Below are 20,059 nucleotides of genomic sequence, written 5' to 3'. Positions count from 1 at the left end.
TGGGGATTGATAAACAAATGGGTCATGAACTGATTATGTCTGTACACACTGGGGATTGATAAACAAATGGGTCATGAACTGATTATGTCTGTACACACTGGGGATTAATAAACAAATGGGTCATGAAATGATTATGTCTGTACACACTGGGGATTGATAAACAAATGGGTCATGAACTGAATATGTCTGTACACACTGGGGATTGATAAACAAATGGGTCATGAACTGAATATGTCTGTACACACTGGGGATTGATAAACAAATGGGTCATGTTAATGGTTATGTCAGTACACACTGGGGATTGATAAACAAATGGATCATGTTAATGATTATGTCTGTACACACTGGGGATTGATAAACAAATGGGTCATGTTAATGATTATGTCTGTAGACACTGGGGATTGATAAACAAATGGGTCATGAACTGATTATGTCTGTACACACTGGGGATTGATAAACAAATGGGTCATGAAATGATTATGTCTGTACACACTGGGGATTGATAAACAGATGGGTCATGAAATGATTATGTCTGTACACACTGGGGATTGATAAACAAATGGGTCATGTTAATGATTATGTCTGTACACACTGGGGATTGATAAACAAATGGGTCATGTTAATGATTATGTCTACACACTGGGGATTGATAAACAAATGGGTCATGTTAATGATCATGTCTGTACACACTGGGGATTGATAAACAAATGGGTCATGTTAATGATTATGTCTGTACACACTGGGGATTGATAAACAAATGGGTCATGTTAATGATTATGTCTGTACACACTGGGGATTGATAAAAATGGGTCATGTTAATGATTATGTCTGTACACACTGGGGATTGATAAACAAATGGGTCATGTTAATGATTATGTCTGTACACACTGGGGATTGATAAACAAATGGGTACTGTTAATGATTATGTCTGTACACACTGGGGATTGATAAACAAATGGGTCATGAAATGATTATGTCTGTACACACTGGGGATTGATAAACAAATGGGTCATGAACTGATTATGTCTGTACACACTGAGGGTTGATAAACAAATGGGTCATGATATGATTATGTCTGTACACACTGGGGATTGATAAACAAATGGGTCATGAAATGATTATGTCTGTACACACTGGGGATTGATAAACAAATGGGTCATGAACTGATTATGTCTGTACACACTGGGGATTGATAAACAAATGGGTCATGAAATGATTATGTCTGTACACACTGGGGATTGATAAACAAATGGGTCATGAAATGATTATGTCTGTACACACTGGGGATTGATAAACAAATGGGTCATGAACTGATTATGTCTGTATACACTGGGGATTGATAAACAAATGGGTCATGAACTGATTATGTCTGTACACACTGGGAATTGATAAACAAATGGGTCGTGAAATGATTATGTCTGTATACACTGGGGATTGATAAACAAATGGGTCATGAACTGATTATGTCTGTACACACTGGGGATTAATAAACAAATGGGTCATGAAATGATTATGTCTGTACACAATGGGGATTGATAAACAAATGGGTCGTGAAATGATTATGTATGTACACAATGGGGATTGATAAACAAATGGGCCATGAAATGATTATGTCTCTACACACTGGGGATTGATAAACAAATGGGTCATGAATTGATTATGTCTGTACACATTTCCTGGCCAACAGCATCACGTAACAATTAGAACGAGACATGACGCTAGTCATGCGGTATTACAATTTTTCCGACAGTGACAACACTTAACGGTCAGGTACTCATTTTACATCTGAATACGGTAAGAGAATCTGAGTAGAGAGCATTTTCCAAGGACACAACTATGCGCTGAGCTCGAACCCAGGACCACCGATCCGAAAGCGAGAGTCATACCACAAGACCACATAGCCGCATTTATTTGATCGTAGCCATCGTTAACTTATTGCCTGACACTGACCAAAAAAATGACACCAAATGACAAGTCTTTGGTCGGAAAAGAAAAATCTTGAGAGAGATGTATTCAATTGTTCAACCAATGAAATCACTTGTTTCCTTGAGCTCTACTAACTCACTTGGCGCTGCAAAAACGTAAAAAATGATGTCAAACTATAATTCTTAGCGGGTTCCAGTGTCAGGCTATAAGTTAACGATGGAAACGGTCAGGCTATAAGACTTAGCGGGTTCCAGTGTCAGGCTATAAGTTAACGATGGCTACAGTTGATCACATATTATGCCATTGACAGTGACTCACGATTCCATATGATAGAATAGTCCCTGTCCCTGTCGCCATCTTCCATTCCCATAGTGTACAGCGTCTGCTGGGCAATAGCCCCAAGGTCGAGGGTCAACCAATCAGAAAGCATCTGTGCGGTGACGTAACTGGATGTCAGAACATTACGGGTCGCCTGGACGAGGTGGTTGACCGAGAGTTGCCGCCGCATAGTCAGGGAAAACTGGCGAGATACTGGTATTGGTGGGAAAATGATTAAAATAAATGAATAATAATAATAATAATAATAATAATAATAATAATAATAATAATAATAATAATAATAATAATAATAATAATAATAATAATAATAATGATAATAATAATAATAATAATAATAATAATAATAATAATAATAATAATAATAATAATTTTTAAAAAAATTAGTAATAATGATGATGATGATAATGATAATAATAATAATAATAATAATAATAATAATAATAATAATAATAATAATAATAATAATAATAATAATAATAGTTTAATAAAAATGATAATAATAATAATAATAATAATAATAATAATAATAATAATAATAATAATAATAATAATAATAATAATAATAATATGAATATTATGACTACTACTACTACTACTACTACTACTACTACTACTACTACTACTACTACTACTACTACTACTACTACTACTAATAATAATAATAATAATAATAATAATAATAATAATAATAATAATATAATTATGATGAAGATGATGATGATGATGATGATGATGATGATGATGAGGATGATAATAATACATGTTTTTGAGTATTTGTCCCCTGACGAATGCCAAGGGCCGACAAGTTGTTTGTCTTGTGTCTCCTTATATGAGAGTATGTGTACATAAGAGAGGGTCCCGATAGCTCAGTTGGTAGAGCACTCGCTTCACACGCAAAGGAACCAAGATCGATCCCGGGTGCAGTCGAGATTTTTTTCAGACCCCCCCCCCCCTTGTCCACCCAGCAATGAATGGGTAGCTGAGTCGGTTAGATTTGGTGGAAAGTACTTTGCGATAGACAAGCGTCCTGTCCAAATGATAGCAAGCAATTGTTTAGTGTCCGTTTCACGCTACAGAAACCGGGATAAACTCCCCAGGCTCCATGTCTGGCCCAAAGAATCTGAAGGACTACTATAATAAAAAATAATGATAATTGTGCACAAGACAGACTATATATTTCGACTCACACTCCATCTTGGTGTCTTTGAGTGTATCGGCCATTCCGGTCATAGCTTGGTCTACCCACCTGTCGATGCGGTCAGCGAACTGACCTATGACTTGAGTTAAACTGATGACAAAAATAATTATTATTATTATACTCATTTCTGTACCATACTGGTCTCTATGAAAGAACCAGGGTCCAACGCCTGAGTACAATAAATAATAAAAGAACAGCGATGGAGGCTATTTGGTCACATCTTACTCTTACGTCGAGAAGATAACATCCCAGTCCAAACTGCAATGACAGAATATTTCCTTCATGTCACCAATTATGTAGGGAGACCGCCAACATCTATAGTAACTACCCTGAACCAGGATCTCTTTACATATCAGAAATTTCTAGATTCGGATGAGGCAGAATTAATCCCTGAAGAATTAAGAAAAACTGCAGTGCCCTCCGTACTAAAGTCACAACAAGATCTTGACAGCCTCAAAACTCGGGCCCAGGAACGTGGCCAATGGAAACAACTTGAATGGAGAGAGCAGCTATAGATAGTATGTACTTGGCTAAGAAACTTACAACATTGCCATCCGGAAGTATACGGACCGATACACAAAACTATTTGTAACCTTGACCGTGTATAGTCTGGTTCATACAGTTTAGTAAGAATTACTCATAAACATGGATGGCAAAACAATAACAAAGACCAGTGTGACATCAACTTCATTCGATCTATAATCATCAAGGTTTTTTAAAAAATCGTTGACTGAATCACACATTTCTCAGCAAGCGTCATTCGGACTGCGAGGCTTACTACTTTGTGTACCATACAATAACTCACTCCTGTCTCGCAGGTCTGCCGTACTCAGTGATTTATTTATTGCAAGAATACCTAGGAAGGGGAGCAACTGTTAAAATAAAGATTACATACTCTGTTTTCACGATTGCTTCCCTTATATATTCAATCATTTTATGCTTTGCACGCCCATAATAATTAATTAATAAAAGAAAAAATAATTCAAAATGATCTTTTATATAGCGCAAATCCACCAAACGTGCTCAAAGTGCTTTACAAGTGGTCGCTAGCCAACAGCAACACTTAACATGTAGGACAAGACATGATGACTATTAGGTGAAATTACATTTTTCCCCCGACAGAGAGGGATTCATTTCCACACTTGAGTACGGTGAGAAAATGTGCCTAAAGAGCCTTTTCCAAGGACACACCTATGCACCGATCAGAGCGGGGCTCGAACCCAGGACCTTCCTGTTCGAATGCGAGTGTCAGACCTCTAGACCACATAGCCGCACATGATACGATGAACTATCTTTTGGTGGTATGCTTTTAAGAAAATTATTTCCAATCATGTCCGCCAGATCAATGATACCAACACACAAACTATCAATTATAACTAATGTTAAACGTTTATAGTCTGATAAAGGGGCGGTTTGGGTCTTTTCTAAAAAAAAAAAAATATTAACTATATTGGGCGGTTTTATTCATTCTGTATCGTCATTAAAGGTTAAAAAACAACATTTTTGGTGAAAATTTTAAATTATCTTTGTTAATACCCATTTTACGACCTAATTTGGCATAAAAAATATAACAATCTTGTGGCAAACGTTCCACAAAAACTAATGAAGGAATGACCTCCATATTCTTCCCTCTTGTCAACATTGTACCATAGTGTGTCACCATAAAGAGATTTTGCGGCTTCAGCTTATGGAATTTTTATTAGAACATTACAAAGTTGAGAATCAAAATGTTATGACAAAATTGATATTAAAAATTCATAATTTGTATTATAATCAAAATACACAAATCTTATCAAAAGAATCTCTATGGTGACAATACATTATCTCTGTGATAACTGGTAATTTTCAGACAATTTCATTGAATAGATTCTGGTATGACACTCGCTTTCAGACCGGTAGGTCATGGGTTCGAGCTTCGATCGGCGCATGGTTGAGCCCTAGGAAAAGGCTCTTTACTCACTTTCTCTCACCGTACTCAGGTGTAAAATGAGTACCTGGCCGTTTACAGCGTTGTCTCTGTCCGAAAAAATATCTAATATTGCCTAACAGGCGTCATGTTTCGTTCTACATGTTACGTGTTGCTGTTGATCAGGGACCCCTTGTAAAGCGCTTTGAGCACGTTTAGTGGATATTGCGCTATATAAATGCTCTATATTTTCAAGACCCACCCAGCGTACTGAGTGAACACGAATCACTCATCTGTCAATCTAAATACAACAAAGAGTCGTGTGACGTCATCTTCATTCTTTTATAGATAGAATGAAGTTGACGTCACTCAGGTTTTTGTTATTGCTTTTTGCCATCCGCGTTTATGAGTAATTCTCACAAAACTGCATTAACCAGACTATAAACGTTTTACGTTATACTTCCGGATGGCACTGTTGTGAGCTTCTTAGCCAAGCGCATACAATTATATATAGATAGTGTGCGCTTCGCTAAGACGCTCACAACATTGCCATCCGGAAATATATGGGACCAAAACACGAAACTCTGTGTAACCATGCGCGTTTATAGTCTGGATAATACAGTTAAGTGAGAATTACTCATAAACGTGGATGGCAAAAAAGCAATGATAATGATCCGAGTGACGTCAACTTCATTCTATCTATAACGCGAACTAATGTTCATAAATGCAAATGACAGCGGATAATGATAGAAAACCCACCTCTCCGGCAACGGCTGTACAACAGAGGGCATAAGGACGTCACACAGTGTCTTGTACAAAATGGAATCACAAAGGGCGATAACTGTCGTCAAAAAGGGCGTGGCCAGGATGGAGGTCATGTGACCTGGCATGCCTTGCCAGAAATGGTGCAGGAAGTTTTCAACCTATGAAGACGTAATAAATAAATAAATATAAACATTTAAATAGCGCATTTATACGGAATAACCATGCTATAGATAGTATGCGCTTGGCTAAGCAGCTAATAACATTGCCATCCGGAAGTATAACGGACCAACACACAAAACTGTGTGTATCCATGAACGTATATAGTCTGGTTAACACGGTTTAGTGAGAACTACTCATAAACGCGGATGGCAAAAAACAATAACAAAGACCCGAGTGACGTCAACTTCGAACTATCTATATGTGTTTCTCACTATTTCATATATGTTACAGTGAATGGCATAATCATTCGGATGGTGAAAAGGTTTGAACTGAGATATTACCAAGTTAAGTTAGAAGGTCAAATGAGTTCATGTCATAAATTATAAAATCATCCTTTTTTCTACATCTTCGGGAAATGTCGAAGATTAATTTCACTTCGAAATATTTTTTACAGCTAGTCAAGTTGAAAAAGTATGAAGTTTGAGAAAAGTTGCTGGATACCCTTCCCATACATCTGACAATAAATTCATGAAAAATCACCCAATTTACTTCAAATAAAGATTAAAATTATCTGGGGAGCATATTCGTTCATAAAGTAATAGACAAAAATGAATATTATAACAACTTAAAAATGAACAAAATAATGAAGCTGTTACATTCGTCTTCTTCTTTTTTCAAGCTGTTATATCCATTTGTCTTTATTACTTTTTATAGTCCACAGCTTCTAAAAAAAATAAATTTAAAAAATTGAGCTTTATATAGCGCAATATCCACTGAAATGTGCTCAAAGCGCTTTACAAGGGGTCCCTGGTCAACAGCAACATTTAACATGTAGGACGGGACATGATGCTTGTCAGGCAATATTACAATTTTTCGGACAAAAACAACGCTGTTAACGGCCAGGTACTCATTTTATACCTGAGTAAGGTGAGAGAATGTGAGTAAAGAGCCTTTTCCAAGGACTCAACTATGCGCCGAGCGAGGCTCGAACCCAGGACCTTCTGATCAGAAAGCGACTGTCATACCACAAAACCACATAGCCGCACTAGCAGTGTGAATGAAATTGTTTCTCACCTCATCAAAGTTGGCCCTTATAACGGTGTCCAAGATTCTCTGACAGTGGGTCCGGTACATCACAAGGAAGGTGGCCACCTGAAGGAGACAACGAATGGAAATAGGTAACGTGACGACCTCAGATCAGTGTCATGTCCAGGGTTCATCTGGCTGCTACAAGTTCTAAAGTTTTACAGGGTTTATTTCCCCCTCGAACACTATACACACGCACACGCGCACACACACACACACACACACACACACACACACACACATATATATATATATATATATATATATATATATATATATATATGAAAAAAGAAGAAATAAAATTGAGCTTTATATAGCGCAATATCTACTAAATGTGCTCAAAACGCTTTACAAGGGGTCCCTGGTCAACAGCAACATTTAACATGTAGGACGGGACATGCCGCCTGTTAGGCGATATTACACTTTTTCGTACAAGGACAACGCTGTTAACGACCAGGTACTCATTTTACACCTGAATACGGTGAGAGAATGTGAGTAAATAGCCTTTTCCAAGGACTCAACTATGCGCCGAGTGCGAGGCTCGAACCCAGGACCTTCCGATCCGAAAGCGAGTGTCATACCACTAGACCACATAGCCGCATATGAGTGTTGGTGAGTACTTGTAGAAACTGGGAGTGCTCAATAACATTAATTAAAGCATGTAAAATAATTAAGGACCCTCACAGGGTCCTGACTAAATACAATGTGAGTGTCCTTGTTTTTATATGATATATATATATATATATATATATATATATATATATATATATATATATAATTATATAATGTTGGTGATGATGTTGTGATGATGATGATGATGATGATGATGATGATGATGATGATGATGATGATGATGATGATGATGTGGATGATGATGATGATGATGATGATGATGATGATGATGATGATGATGATGATGATGATGATGATGATGATGATGTGGATGATGATGATGATGATGATGATGATGATGATGATGATATGATGATATGATGATGATGATGATGATATGCGATGTTGATGAATGATGATAATGCTGATGTTGATGATGATGATGATGATGATGATGATGATGATGATGATGCTGATGATAATGCTGATGTTGATGATGATGATAATGCTGATGTTGATGATGATGATGATGATGATGATGATGATGATGATAATGCTGATGTTGATGATGATGATAATGCTGACGATGATGACGACGATGGTGATGATGATGATGATGACGCCATCGACCAACCTTATCCTGGTCCATGTCCTGGGGTATATCCATGTCTTGTATTCCAGGGAATGGTGGAAGGAGAGTCCCCAGCTTCGATCGGGGCGAGTACGCAACCATCTGGAGTCGGGATGGAAACAAACCTATAGATAGTTCGAAGATGACGTCACTCAGGTCTTTGTTATTGTTTTTTTTTTTGCCATCCGCGTTTATGAGTAATGCTCACTGAACTGTATTAACCCGACTATAAACGTTCATGGATACACACAGTTTTGTGTGTTGGTCCGTTATACTTCCGGATGGCAATGTTATGAGCTTCTTAGCCAAGCGCATACTATCTATAACCCCTTGATCACAAACATCACCGGGCAGTTGACCACTGACCACTACCTCAATGTAATGTTCAGAGCTTGAGGAAAATGAAGGCTGGTTTTCCAAATCTCGTTAAGTCGATTTTTCTACTTTTTGAGATTTTCCATTCATAAGATAAATTTAAGCGTAAACTTTATTTGAAGCATCAATTGGCACAAACATTTCCCCAGACGTGTGTGAAAATGAAGTTTAAATATGATAAAATATTAGACCGAATGAGAAATTGTAGGGGAAATAATCCGCAACAACTCAAAATGGAGAAAAACAAAGTTAGGGAGGTTTGGAAAAAACACACTTTATCTGGCCCCGCTTTTTTGTTTTTTTGGGGGGTTTTTTTTTTGCACTCCTTGCGGCCGCAATGCGGAAGTAAAATTAGCGAAACATTTTCTGATGTGCATTGCAACCGCAAAATCTGAACCATTTGCAAATTTTTTGATAAATTCTTTGATTCTTTTAGTTAAATTTTTTTGCGAAATTTGCGTCCCCGCGGTGATGAAGGAGGAGTTTGAGCCAGGCAACCCTGAAAGCTTTGATTTTTCTTTATTATAACAATTTTATTGACAGCAATTTTTTTATGGTAATTTTGTTTTCCCAAATGTGTGCCTCTATTATTTCCAAATCAGCATAATTTCTGGCAAAATTTGCCATTTTTTGTCCCATAATTTTGCATAATTTTGAGTTTAAAATTGCGTAATTCCGCGGGGATTTTTTATTGCATGGGTTGCATGTAGTTAGTTGTTAGGCGTGATACAACATATTAAGAAACCTGAAATTTGTTTTCAAAATGTACTTATTTTCTTCTGCAAAATTCATAATTTTCTTTGCAAAATTTTGAAATACTTTTTTGAAAAAAACCCCGCGGGGTCAGCTTTTTATGTAAAGCCCAATACCTACTAAACTTGCTCAAAGTGCTTTACAATGGATCCCTAGCTAACAGCAACTCTGAACATGTAGGACGACACATGACACATGTAAGGCGATCTTATACATATTTTTTTTCCGATAGAGATACCCCTTTTAACGGTCAGGTACTCATTTTACACCAGAGTAGGGTTAGAGAATGTGAGTAAAGAGCCTTTTCCAGGGACTCAACTATGCGCCTCTCTCAGAGCGGGACCCGAACCCTGGAACTCTTTTCTGTCTGAAGGTAAGTGTCATACCACTAGACCACATAGCCGGTGAAAGCATAGCCTCCCATCACATCAAGTTATGAGTAAAGGTACGTGTCATACCATTAGACCACATAGCCGATGAAAGCATAGCCTCCCATCTCATTATCAAGTTATGAGTGAAGGTACGTGTCATACCACTAGACCACATGGCCGATGAAAGCATAGCCTCCCATCACATTATCAAGTTATGGTTGAAGGTAAGTGTCATACCACAAGACCACATAGCCGATGAAAGCATTGCCTCCCATCACATTATCAAGTTATGAGTGAAGGTACGTGTCATACCACTAGACCACATAGCCGATGAAACCCATAGCCTCCCATCACATCAAGTTATCGGACGGGGTACAAGAAAATTCAGAAGAAGTGTGGAGTGGGCATTTGTATCAATAATGATGAGAAATATGTGTCAGTGCATGACATAATCAGTCGGAAGGTGAAAATTATAGATTTGCATTTTTGCATTTTCTGAAAGAATATGCTCCCCAGAGCATTTTAATCTTTATATGAAGTAAATCGGGTGATTTTTTATGAAGTTATGGTCAGATGTATGGGAAAGGTATCAAGTAACTTTTTCTCAAATTTCCTACTTTTTTAACTTGACTAGCTGTCAAAAATATTTAAAAGTGAAATTGTGACCCATCGTCTTAAAACGGTATTATGTCGGAACGAACCACATGCTTAAAAGCAGAATTAAATGCTAAAACTGGTCAAAAATATAAATTATTGGCATTAACACCCTAAAATATGGTGTCCATTCTCTAAATAAAACATACAAACTCAACACAAGTCTGATATTCCTGGCTATAAATTCAATTTTCAACATCTTTACCATCCCGACTTAATACCGTTTTGAGGCGAAGGGTCACATATAGGGTGTGGAGAAGTGCCAGATGAAAACCGAGAATAAAAATATTGCGGTGTCAGAGCCAACCTAGGATCCAACTGACACGGCAACCTCCGTCTGGCTGAGAGAGGTTTTTTTAATTTTTGTTTTTAAGAGTTTTTAGACGCTTGCAACACATCAAGGTCTTATCAGCAGCAGTAAAAAGGAAGAAAATGGAATGGTGATAAGTTTTAGACTTACAATAAAAGCATCCAAGAAAATTTAAGACAAAGGGGAATTGGTTCAAAGAGGAAACAGATGTAGATTCCAAGAGCACGCTATCAATGTCTATCTATCTATAGATAGTGTGCGTTTGGCTAAGAAGCTCACAACATTGCCATCCGGAAGTATAACGGACCAACACACAAAACTAATTTTATGGCAAAAAAAAAAAAAACCGACAAAAAAAAAAAAAAACATAAAAAAAAAAAAAAAAAAAAAACAATAGTAAAGACCCGAGTGACGCCAACTTCATTCTATCTATAGATAGGCTAAATATGTGACCCTTCGCCTCAAAACGGTATTAAGTCGGGTTCATTAACATGTTGAAAATTGAATTTATAGCCAGAAATGTCAGCCTTGTGTTGAGTTTGTGTGTTTTTTTGAGGAGAATGGATACCATATTTTAGGGTGCTAATGCCAACAATTTATATTTTTGACCAGTTTAACATTTAATTCTGCTTTTAAGCATTTGGTCCGTTCCGACATAATACCGTTTTGAGACGATGGGGCACATATAATGTACAATGTTGTGTATTTAATAAATAAAATAATCTCATCTCACCTGTCTAGTGTTTTCTTTCTTCCCTTCACCAGAGCTGTAAGAAACAGACAATATTACTGGGGTAAACTTTTAGTTTTATAAAGCTTTATCATCATCATCATCATCATCATCATCATCATCATCATCATCATCATCATCATCATCATCATCACCATCGTCATCATCATCATCATCATCATCATCATCATCATCATCATCATCATCATCATCATCATCATCATCATCATCATCATCATCATCATCATCGTCATCATCATCATCATCATCATCATCATCATCATCATCATCCTTATCAAAAGACCAAAGATTGACACCAATCATTGACATTTTATTGACCTTTGACATCAGTTAATGGTTTGAAGCTCTGAAACAAAACAAAACAAAACAATATGACCAACCTCGACAATCTGGTGTCAGGACGGAGTTATTTATTTTTCTTTTAAGGGTTTTACGGCTCCTGGGGTCCCGATGGCTCAGTTGGTAGAGCAATCGCTTCACAAGGAAAGGGACCAAAAATCGATCCCGGGTGCAGTCGCAATTTTATTTTTCTGACAACCCCCCCCCCCCCCTGTCCACCCAGCAGTGAATTTGGTAGCCGAGTTTGTTAGATTTGGAGGAAATTACTTTGCGATGGACTAGCGTCCTAACCAAAGAATAGCAAGCAATTGCTATGGTCCGTTTTACGCCATCGAAACCGGGATAAACTCCGTCTCCATGGGCCAATAGCTCTGAAGGACAAATACGACTACTACTTTACGGCGGTTGCAACACATGCGGCTGTGTGGGTCTGTGGTATGGCACTAGCTTTTTGTATTTGAAGGTCGTTGGTTCGAGTCTCTCCTCTCTCTCTCTCTCTCTCTCTCTCTCTTTCTTTCTCTCTCTCTCTCTCTCTCTCTCTCTCTCTCTCTCGGCTCATAGTTGGAGTCATTGGAAAAGGCTGTTTACTCTCATTCTTCTCACCGTACTCAGGCGTAAAATGAGTACCCGGCAGAGTTATCAGCGTTAATCGGCGTATCTGGTTATCGGATCGATGTTGATTGTTGATGGCTTAAAATATTCATCTCGTTAGTAGGAGCCTTTATTTCTCGAAAAAAATATCTCGGGTTCTCCACCACAACTGGCTATGTGGCCTAGTGGTATGACACTCGCTTTCGGATCGGAAGGTCCTGGGTTCGAGCCTTGCGCTCGGCGCATAGTTGAGTCCTTGGAAAAGGCTCTTTACTCACATTTTCTCACCGTACTCAGGTGTAAAATGAGTACTTGGCCATTAACAGCATTGTCTTTGTCCGAAAAATTGTAATACCGCCTAACAGGCGTCATGTCCCGTCCTACATGTTAAATGTTGCTGTTGACCAGGGACCCCTTGTAAAGCGCTTTGAGCACATTTAATGGATATTGCGCTATATAAAGCTAAAATTTAAAAAAAACACCATTTTTTTAAAACTGAAAAATAGTACCCTGATTGTGTGCGAAATAGCCAGTTAATTGCACACATAATGGCAGGCTCGTTTGTATTCTCTCCTTGATTCTACTTCTAGTGTCTACCTAAACCTTGAATTGATCACCACATAGCTCTGACCTTTGAACTCCCTTTGCCGAATAGATGATGTCATAGTAAGGCGAGGACTCTCTGACAGCTATTCCATAATAATGATATCTGGTTGGAGAGAGGGAAAGGGGGAGGGGAGGGGAAGGGGGAGGAAGAAAAAAAAAAAAGAAATACGAATTAAATTCTAATCAAACTCAGTATAAGCCATTGTGCAAAGTGCAAAATGACTGGACGGCCAACCAAGAGGAATTTCCCGTGGGTCGCTCAATAGTCTTCAACAGTCGTACTGTCACTTCCTTCCTTATGACGTATGGTAACTTAGTAACACTGGCTCTAAACTATCGGAACAATGGCTGACGCCGAATGAAATATTTCCCCGGCGAGCTTAAACGCGTATCCAGAGGTAAAAAACCCCATCAATTTGATCATGTATTGACTTTTACACATTCTGATCACAAGGCATATGAAAAGGGAATGAAAAGTTCTAGCCAGCATGAAGAATAAAAAGTAATGATTTTCTTTGTTTAGAACCAAGATGGCCGCCGTTGCCGGGCGCGTGACATCAGACTATTGAATCCAATTGTTATTTCTGTGTCATACCGGAAGTGGCTCTTTTCGATTGGTGGATAGGAATACGTATTATCATGTTGAATTAGATGCTAATTGTTTCATACATTGTACTCAATTTCCGTTAAGGACCTCTTGTAAAGCGCTTTGATCACATTTAGTGTATATTGCGCTATATAACAGCTTATTTAAAAAATAAAATCGACCCGCCTGCAATGGGTTAGATTAAAGTCGGGTCTTGAAATTAAAGTCGGGTCTTGGCAGCAGACCGTTACAACGGTTAGCCCTGTAACACAGTCAAACAAAGTTGAGCATGATCAGTATCCGAATTGGTGACAATAGTAAATTGATAAAGGGCTGGCCTCGTTGAGTCACCTGTAAATAGTGATACCACTCGACTTAGATGAATATTTATAATACTTCGTGGCGGATGTACTTTAAAGAAAGTAGTGCTTAACATCATATTGAAGACAGTCGATTTTCTGTAGCATTAAAAATAGTTGTCATTACATTTCTTGCTTTCATTTGACAGGACGTGATGGGGGGATAGTACAACATGACATCAACCTGGCAATTTGTACCACATGAAATAAATGTAACGTTTCATATTATGACCCTTAGGATGCGCGAAGTGCTCTGGGCAAAAGAGGAACTATGAATCGTGTTATTTGAATGTGCATATTTAAGATAAAACATGAATCGTGTTATTTGAATGTGCATATTTAAGATAAAACATGAATCGTGTTATTTGAATGTGCATATTTAAGATAAAACATGAATCGTGTTATTTGAATGTGCATATTTAAGATAAAACATGAATCGTGTTATTTGAATGTGCATATTTAAGATAAAACATGAATCGTGTTATTTGAATGTGCATATTTAAGATAAAACATGAATCGTGTTATTTGAATGTGCATATTTAAGATAAAACATGAATCGTGTTATTTGAATGTGCATATTTAAGATAAAACATGAATCGTGTTATTTGAATGTGCATATTTAAGATAAAACATGAATCGTGTTATTTGAATGTGCATATTAATAAACAGATTATAAGTGCAAAAATAACATGAATCGTGTTATTTGAATGTGCATATTTAAGATAAAACATGAATCGTGTTATTTGAATGTGCATATTTAAGATAAAACATGAATCGTGTTATTTGAATGTGCATATTTAAGATAAAACATGAATCGTGTTATTTGAATGTGCATATTTAAGATAAAACATGAATCGTGTTATTTGAATGTGCATATTTAAGATAAAACATGAATCGTGTTATTTGAATGTGCATATTTAAGATAAACATAATCGTGTATTTAATGATGCATATTTAAGATAAAACATGAATCGTGTTATTTGAATGTGCATATTTAAGATAAAACATGAATCGTGTTATTTGAATGTGCATATTTAAGATAAAACATGAATCGTGTTATTGAATGTGCATATTAAGATAAAACATGAATCGTGTTATTTGAATGTGCATATTTAAGATAAAACATGAATCGTGTTATTTGAATGTGCATATTTAAGATAAAACATGAATCGTGTTATTTGAATGTGCATATTTAAGATAAAACATGAATCGTGTTATTTGAATGTGCATATTAGATAAACATGAATCGTTTTATTGAATGTGCATATTAAATAAACATGAATCGTGTTATTTGAATGTGCATATTTAAGATAAAACATGAATCGTGTTATTTGAATGTGCATATTTAAGATAAAACATGAATCGTGTTATTTGAATGTGCATATTTAAGATAAAACATGAATCGTGTTATTGAATGTCATATTTAAGATAAACATGAATCGTGTTATTTGAATGTGCATATTTAAGATAAAACATGAATCGTGTTATTGAATGTGCAATTTAAATAAACATAAGTGTTATTTGAATGTGCATATTAAGATAAAACATGAATCGTGTTATTTGAAGTGCATATTTAAGATAAAACATGAATCGTGTTATTTGAATGTGCATATTTAAGATAAAACATGAATCGTGTTATTTGAATGTGCATATTTAAGAAAAACATGAATCGTGTTATTTGAATGTGCATATTTAAGATAAAACATGAATCGTGTTATTTGAATGTGCATATTTAAGATAAAACATGAATCGTGTTATTTGAATGTGCATATTTAAGATAAAACATGAATCGTGTTATTTGAATGTGCATATTTAAGATAAAACATGAATCGTGTTATTTGAATGTGCATATTTAACATTTAATTATTGGCTTGGCTTGCTGTTTATTATATACAAATATGATAATATACTATCACATTTTATATAATATAACCTATATTTATAATATACGATTATCTTTGAGGCTCCTTCTAAAGCGTTTCGAGCACAGTTTGTTATCTATTACTCTATATAAAAGCTTAAACATAAATATTTTCATCCTCAGTCTTACTTGGACTGTCCTCGAGTTCCCAGTCTTCTTGTCGTGATTTGTGGAAACTGTTGACGAATTATCTGCCGGTTGTAGGGGGGGGGGGGAGGAGGAATCACAAATAAAGAATTATAATAAATTGGTATATTAAAGTGATAGCAGCAAACTGCCAGAAGCTGTGGCCTGTAAAAAGTAATAAACAAAAATTAATATAACGGTTAAAAATTTATATAACCCAACAAAATACCAAACACTGAACTTTTCGGGTTAAAATACAATGACAAAAACCAGATCAGCCGTCGATCTGTATTATAAGAAAGGAAAGAAGTTTATTGAATTCACTAACACAACTTTAGCATCACGACTATCTTGGCTTAGTGAGAAATTTATGATCTTCAGTTTTGCACTTAAAAAAGATACTGCTTAAAAATTTGCTTGTATGAATATGTTACTGTAACTTCTCTATACCTCGATTAACACCAGACGTGCTTCGTTCGTAATATAAGACTATTTTTTTTAAATTGAGCTTTTATACAGGGAGATATCCACCAAACCTGCTCAAAGCGCTTTACAAATGGTCCCAGACCAACAGCAACACGTAACAAGTGGAATGAGACATGACAGAGACAACGCTGTTAACGACCAGGTACTCATTTTACACCCGAGTACGGTCAGAAAATGTGAGTAAATAGACTTTTCGAAGGACTCAACTAATGCGCCGAGCGAGATTCGAACCCAGGACCTTCCAATCCGAAAGCGAGTGTCATACCGCAAGACCACATAGCCACACGGCTAACCTCTATTATATTATTGATATGTCGGTACGAATAGACACTTTGTTAATACATTTGTGACCCATCGTCTCAAAACGGTATTATGTCGGAACAAACCACATGTTTAAAATCTGAATTAAATGTTAAACTGGTCAAAAATATAAATTGTTGGCATTCACACCCTAAAATATGGTATCCATTCTCCTCAATAAAACATACAAACTCAACACAATTCTGATATTTCTGGCTATAAATTCAATTTTCAGCACTTTAACCAACCCGACTTAATACCGTTTTGAGGCGAAGGGTCACATCTGACTCACCTTGCCAAAGCTGGCAGCATTGACCGGATTGCAGTTCTGATCCTGACAGAATTCAAGGTAGTGGAGGTACAGGGTGGAGCGGGGGATGCACACCCCGTCTGATGTCTCATAGTTGTCTTCTAACCTAGGAAAAGACACAAGACTTACTGTGTTTGTTTAACTTTTTGGTATTTTGGGGCAGTGCCTTAAATACTCGACAACTTTGCCCCCCCCCCCAAACCCCCGAACTTTTAAAAAGCGCAATATCCACTAAAGCGCTTTACAAAGGGTCCCAAGCCAACAGCAACACTTAACAGGAAGGAGGACACAAGAAGCCTGTGACTGTGAGGCGATATTACACATTTTTTTTCGGACAGAGATAACGTTGTTACGGGCATGGTACTCGTTTTACGCCTGAGTAGGTACGGCGAAAAATGTGAATAAAGAGCTTTTTCCAAGGACTCAACTAAACTATGCGCCGATCAGAGCAGGACTCGAACCTTGGACCTTATGATTCGAAGACGATTGCCACACCGCTAGACCATATTTGACCCCTCGTCTCAAAACGGTATTAAGTCGGGATGGATCCGATGCTAAAACGTCAAATTATAGTTGAAGTGGTCAACAATATAAAATGTTGGTGTTTAGCACAGTAAAATATGATATTCCTTCTCATCTATAAAGCATTTAAACTCAATTTCAACATGATATTTCTGGCTACAAATTCCACTTGCAGCATCTTAACCAACCCGACTTAATACCGTTTTGAGGCGAAGGGTCACATATAGCCGCACAGATAAAAGATTAAAAAAAAACAAAAAAACTGCCTGTCACCAAGTAAGTTGATTATCATCATTTATAGATAGTATGCGCTTGGCTAAGAAACTCACAACATTGCCATCCGGAATTATAACGGACCAACGCACAAAACTGTGTGTATCCATGAACTTTTATATAGTCTGGATAATACAGTTTAGTGAGAATTACTCACAAACGTGGATGGCAAAAAAAAAAATGATAATAATAACAAAGGCCTGAGTGACGTCATCTTCGTTCTATCTTAGATAGTATGCAGATGACGTCACTCAGGCCTTTGTTATTGTTTTTGCCATCCGCGTTTGTGAGTTGTTCTCACTAAACTGTATTAACCAGATAAAAGTTCATGGTTACGCAGAGTTTGTGTGTTGGTCCGTTATACTTCCGGATGGCAATGTTGTGAACTCCTTGGCCAAGCGCATTCTATCTATAGAATAATTTATTTATCTATTTTTTTTATAATTTAAAAATGTACTTCATATTGTTCTATATAGATTGTGTACGCTTGGCTAAGAAACTCACAACATTGCCATCCGGAATCATAACGGACCAAGACACAAAACTATGTGTAACCTTATACGTTTATAGTCCGGTTTATAGATAGTATGCGCTTGGCTAAGAAGCTCATAACATTGCCATCCGGAAGTATAACGGACCAACACACAAAACTGTGTGTATCCATTAACCTTTATAGTCGGGTGAATACAGTTCAGTGAGCATTACTCATAAACACGGATGGCAAAAAACAATGACAAAGACCTGAGTAACGTCATCTTCGAACTATCTATAGATAGAATGCGCTTGGCCAAGGAGTTCACAACATTGCCATCCGGAAGTATAACGGACCAACACACAAACTCTGTGTAACCATGAACTTTTATAGTCTGGTTAATACAGTTTAGTGAGAACAACTCACAAACGCGGATGGCAAAAACAAATAACAAAGGTCCGAGTGACGTCATATTCGAACTATCTATCGTGGTAATCCTTACCATTTGAGTGTAAGGGGCGTTGAATGTGGTTTAGCTCCTGTCATTGGATCTAGATTAGGAAGGGGAGGGTGGGGGGGGGGGGGGGGCAAGGTTAGTGGTAAATGAGTAAACATTTGTAAATAAATGAAATAAATAATAAAATTCCCTTTATTCATCTCATAGAGGACATTTTATCTCTAGGATCTATTCCAAGGGAAGATGACTGGAAACAATCCAGGCGTCATCCGCAATTCAGCGCCGCAGATTGAGCTAGGGTGAGGAAACATGTTCAAGGCCACACACACACAGAGCAGCGGCGGGTGATCGAACTCGGTACCCTTCGGACACGAAGCAAAGACCGTACCGCTGAGCCACGCTGCCCCGTCAAGATCGGCTCGCATTCATGATCACCACGTTACAAATGGATCACTGTCTGGCTATGTGGTCTAGTGGTATGATACTCGCTTTCGGATCGGAAGGTCCTGGGTTCGAGCCTCGCGTTCGGCGCATAGTTGAGTCCTTGGAAAAGGCTCTTCACTCACATTCTCTCACCGTACTCAGGTGTAAAATGAGTACCTGGCCGTTAACAGCGTTGTCTTTGGCCGAAAAATTGTAATATCGCCTAACAGGCGTCATGTCCCATCCTACATGTTAAATGTTGCTGTTGACCAGGGACCCCTTGTAAAGCGCCTTGAGCACATTTTGTGGATATTGCCCTATATAAAGATCAATTTTTTTTTCTAGTCTTCATAGTTTTGGATTATTATTATCAGCGCTTTATTGGTCTTTTTCTTTCTTTTTACACACCAGATGTCCTGTGTTGTTTAATATTCCGATCAATTTGGCACTCC

The 20,059-nt window shown here is 37.2% G+C and overlaps 1 protein-coding gene across 2 annotated transcripts in view; it reads right to left on the bottom strand.

Moving 5' to 3' along the window:
* LOC144959915 (transcription factor RFX4-like) overlaps positions 1 to 20,059 on the bottom strand; it is a 31,366-nt gene that overhangs the window by 7,977 nt on the left and 3,330 nt on the right. For both annotated transcript variants that reach the window (XM_078892764.1, XM_078892763.1), the window contains exons 3-12: positions 19,230 to 19,278; positions 17,443 to 17,566; positions 16,368 to 16,429; positions 13,398 to 13,475; positions 11,819 to 11,852; positions 8,626 to 8,724; positions 7,368 to 7,445; positions 6,129 to 6,292; positions 3,453 to 3,553; positions 2,245 to 2,457 (exon numbers count right to left, since the gene is read on the bottom strand). In XM_078892764.1, the coding sequence (XP_078748890.1) occupies positions 2,245 to 2,457; positions 3,453 to 3,553; positions 6,129 to 6,292; positions 7,368 to 7,445; positions 8,626 to 8,724; positions 11,819 to 11,852; positions 13,398 to 13,475; positions 16,368 to 16,429; positions 17,443 to 17,566; positions 19,230 to 19,273 (997 nt within the window). In that variant the 5' untranslated portion in view covers positions 19,274 to 19,278. The remainder of the gene's footprint in view (positions 1 to 2,244; positions 2,458 to 3,452; positions 3,554 to 6,128; positions 6,293 to 7,367; positions 7,446 to 8,625; positions 8,725 to 11,818; positions 11,853 to 13,397; positions 13,476 to 16,367; positions 16,430 to 17,442; positions 17,567 to 19,229; positions 19,279 to 20,059) is intronic.

Source organism: Berghia stephanieae, chromosome 14 (genome assembly GCF_034508935.2).
Source record: "Berghia stephanieae isolate SIO BIC M18660-M18661 chromosome 14, UCSD_Bste_1.3, whole genome shotgun sequence".
In the NCBI taxonomy this organism is placed as follows: domain Eukaryota; kingdom Metazoa; phylum Mollusca; class Gastropoda; order Nudibranchia; family Aeolidiidae; genus Berghia; species Berghia stephanieae.
Note: the sequence above shows the minus strand (reverse complement) of the source record. Positions and strands in the feature narration are given on the sequence as shown.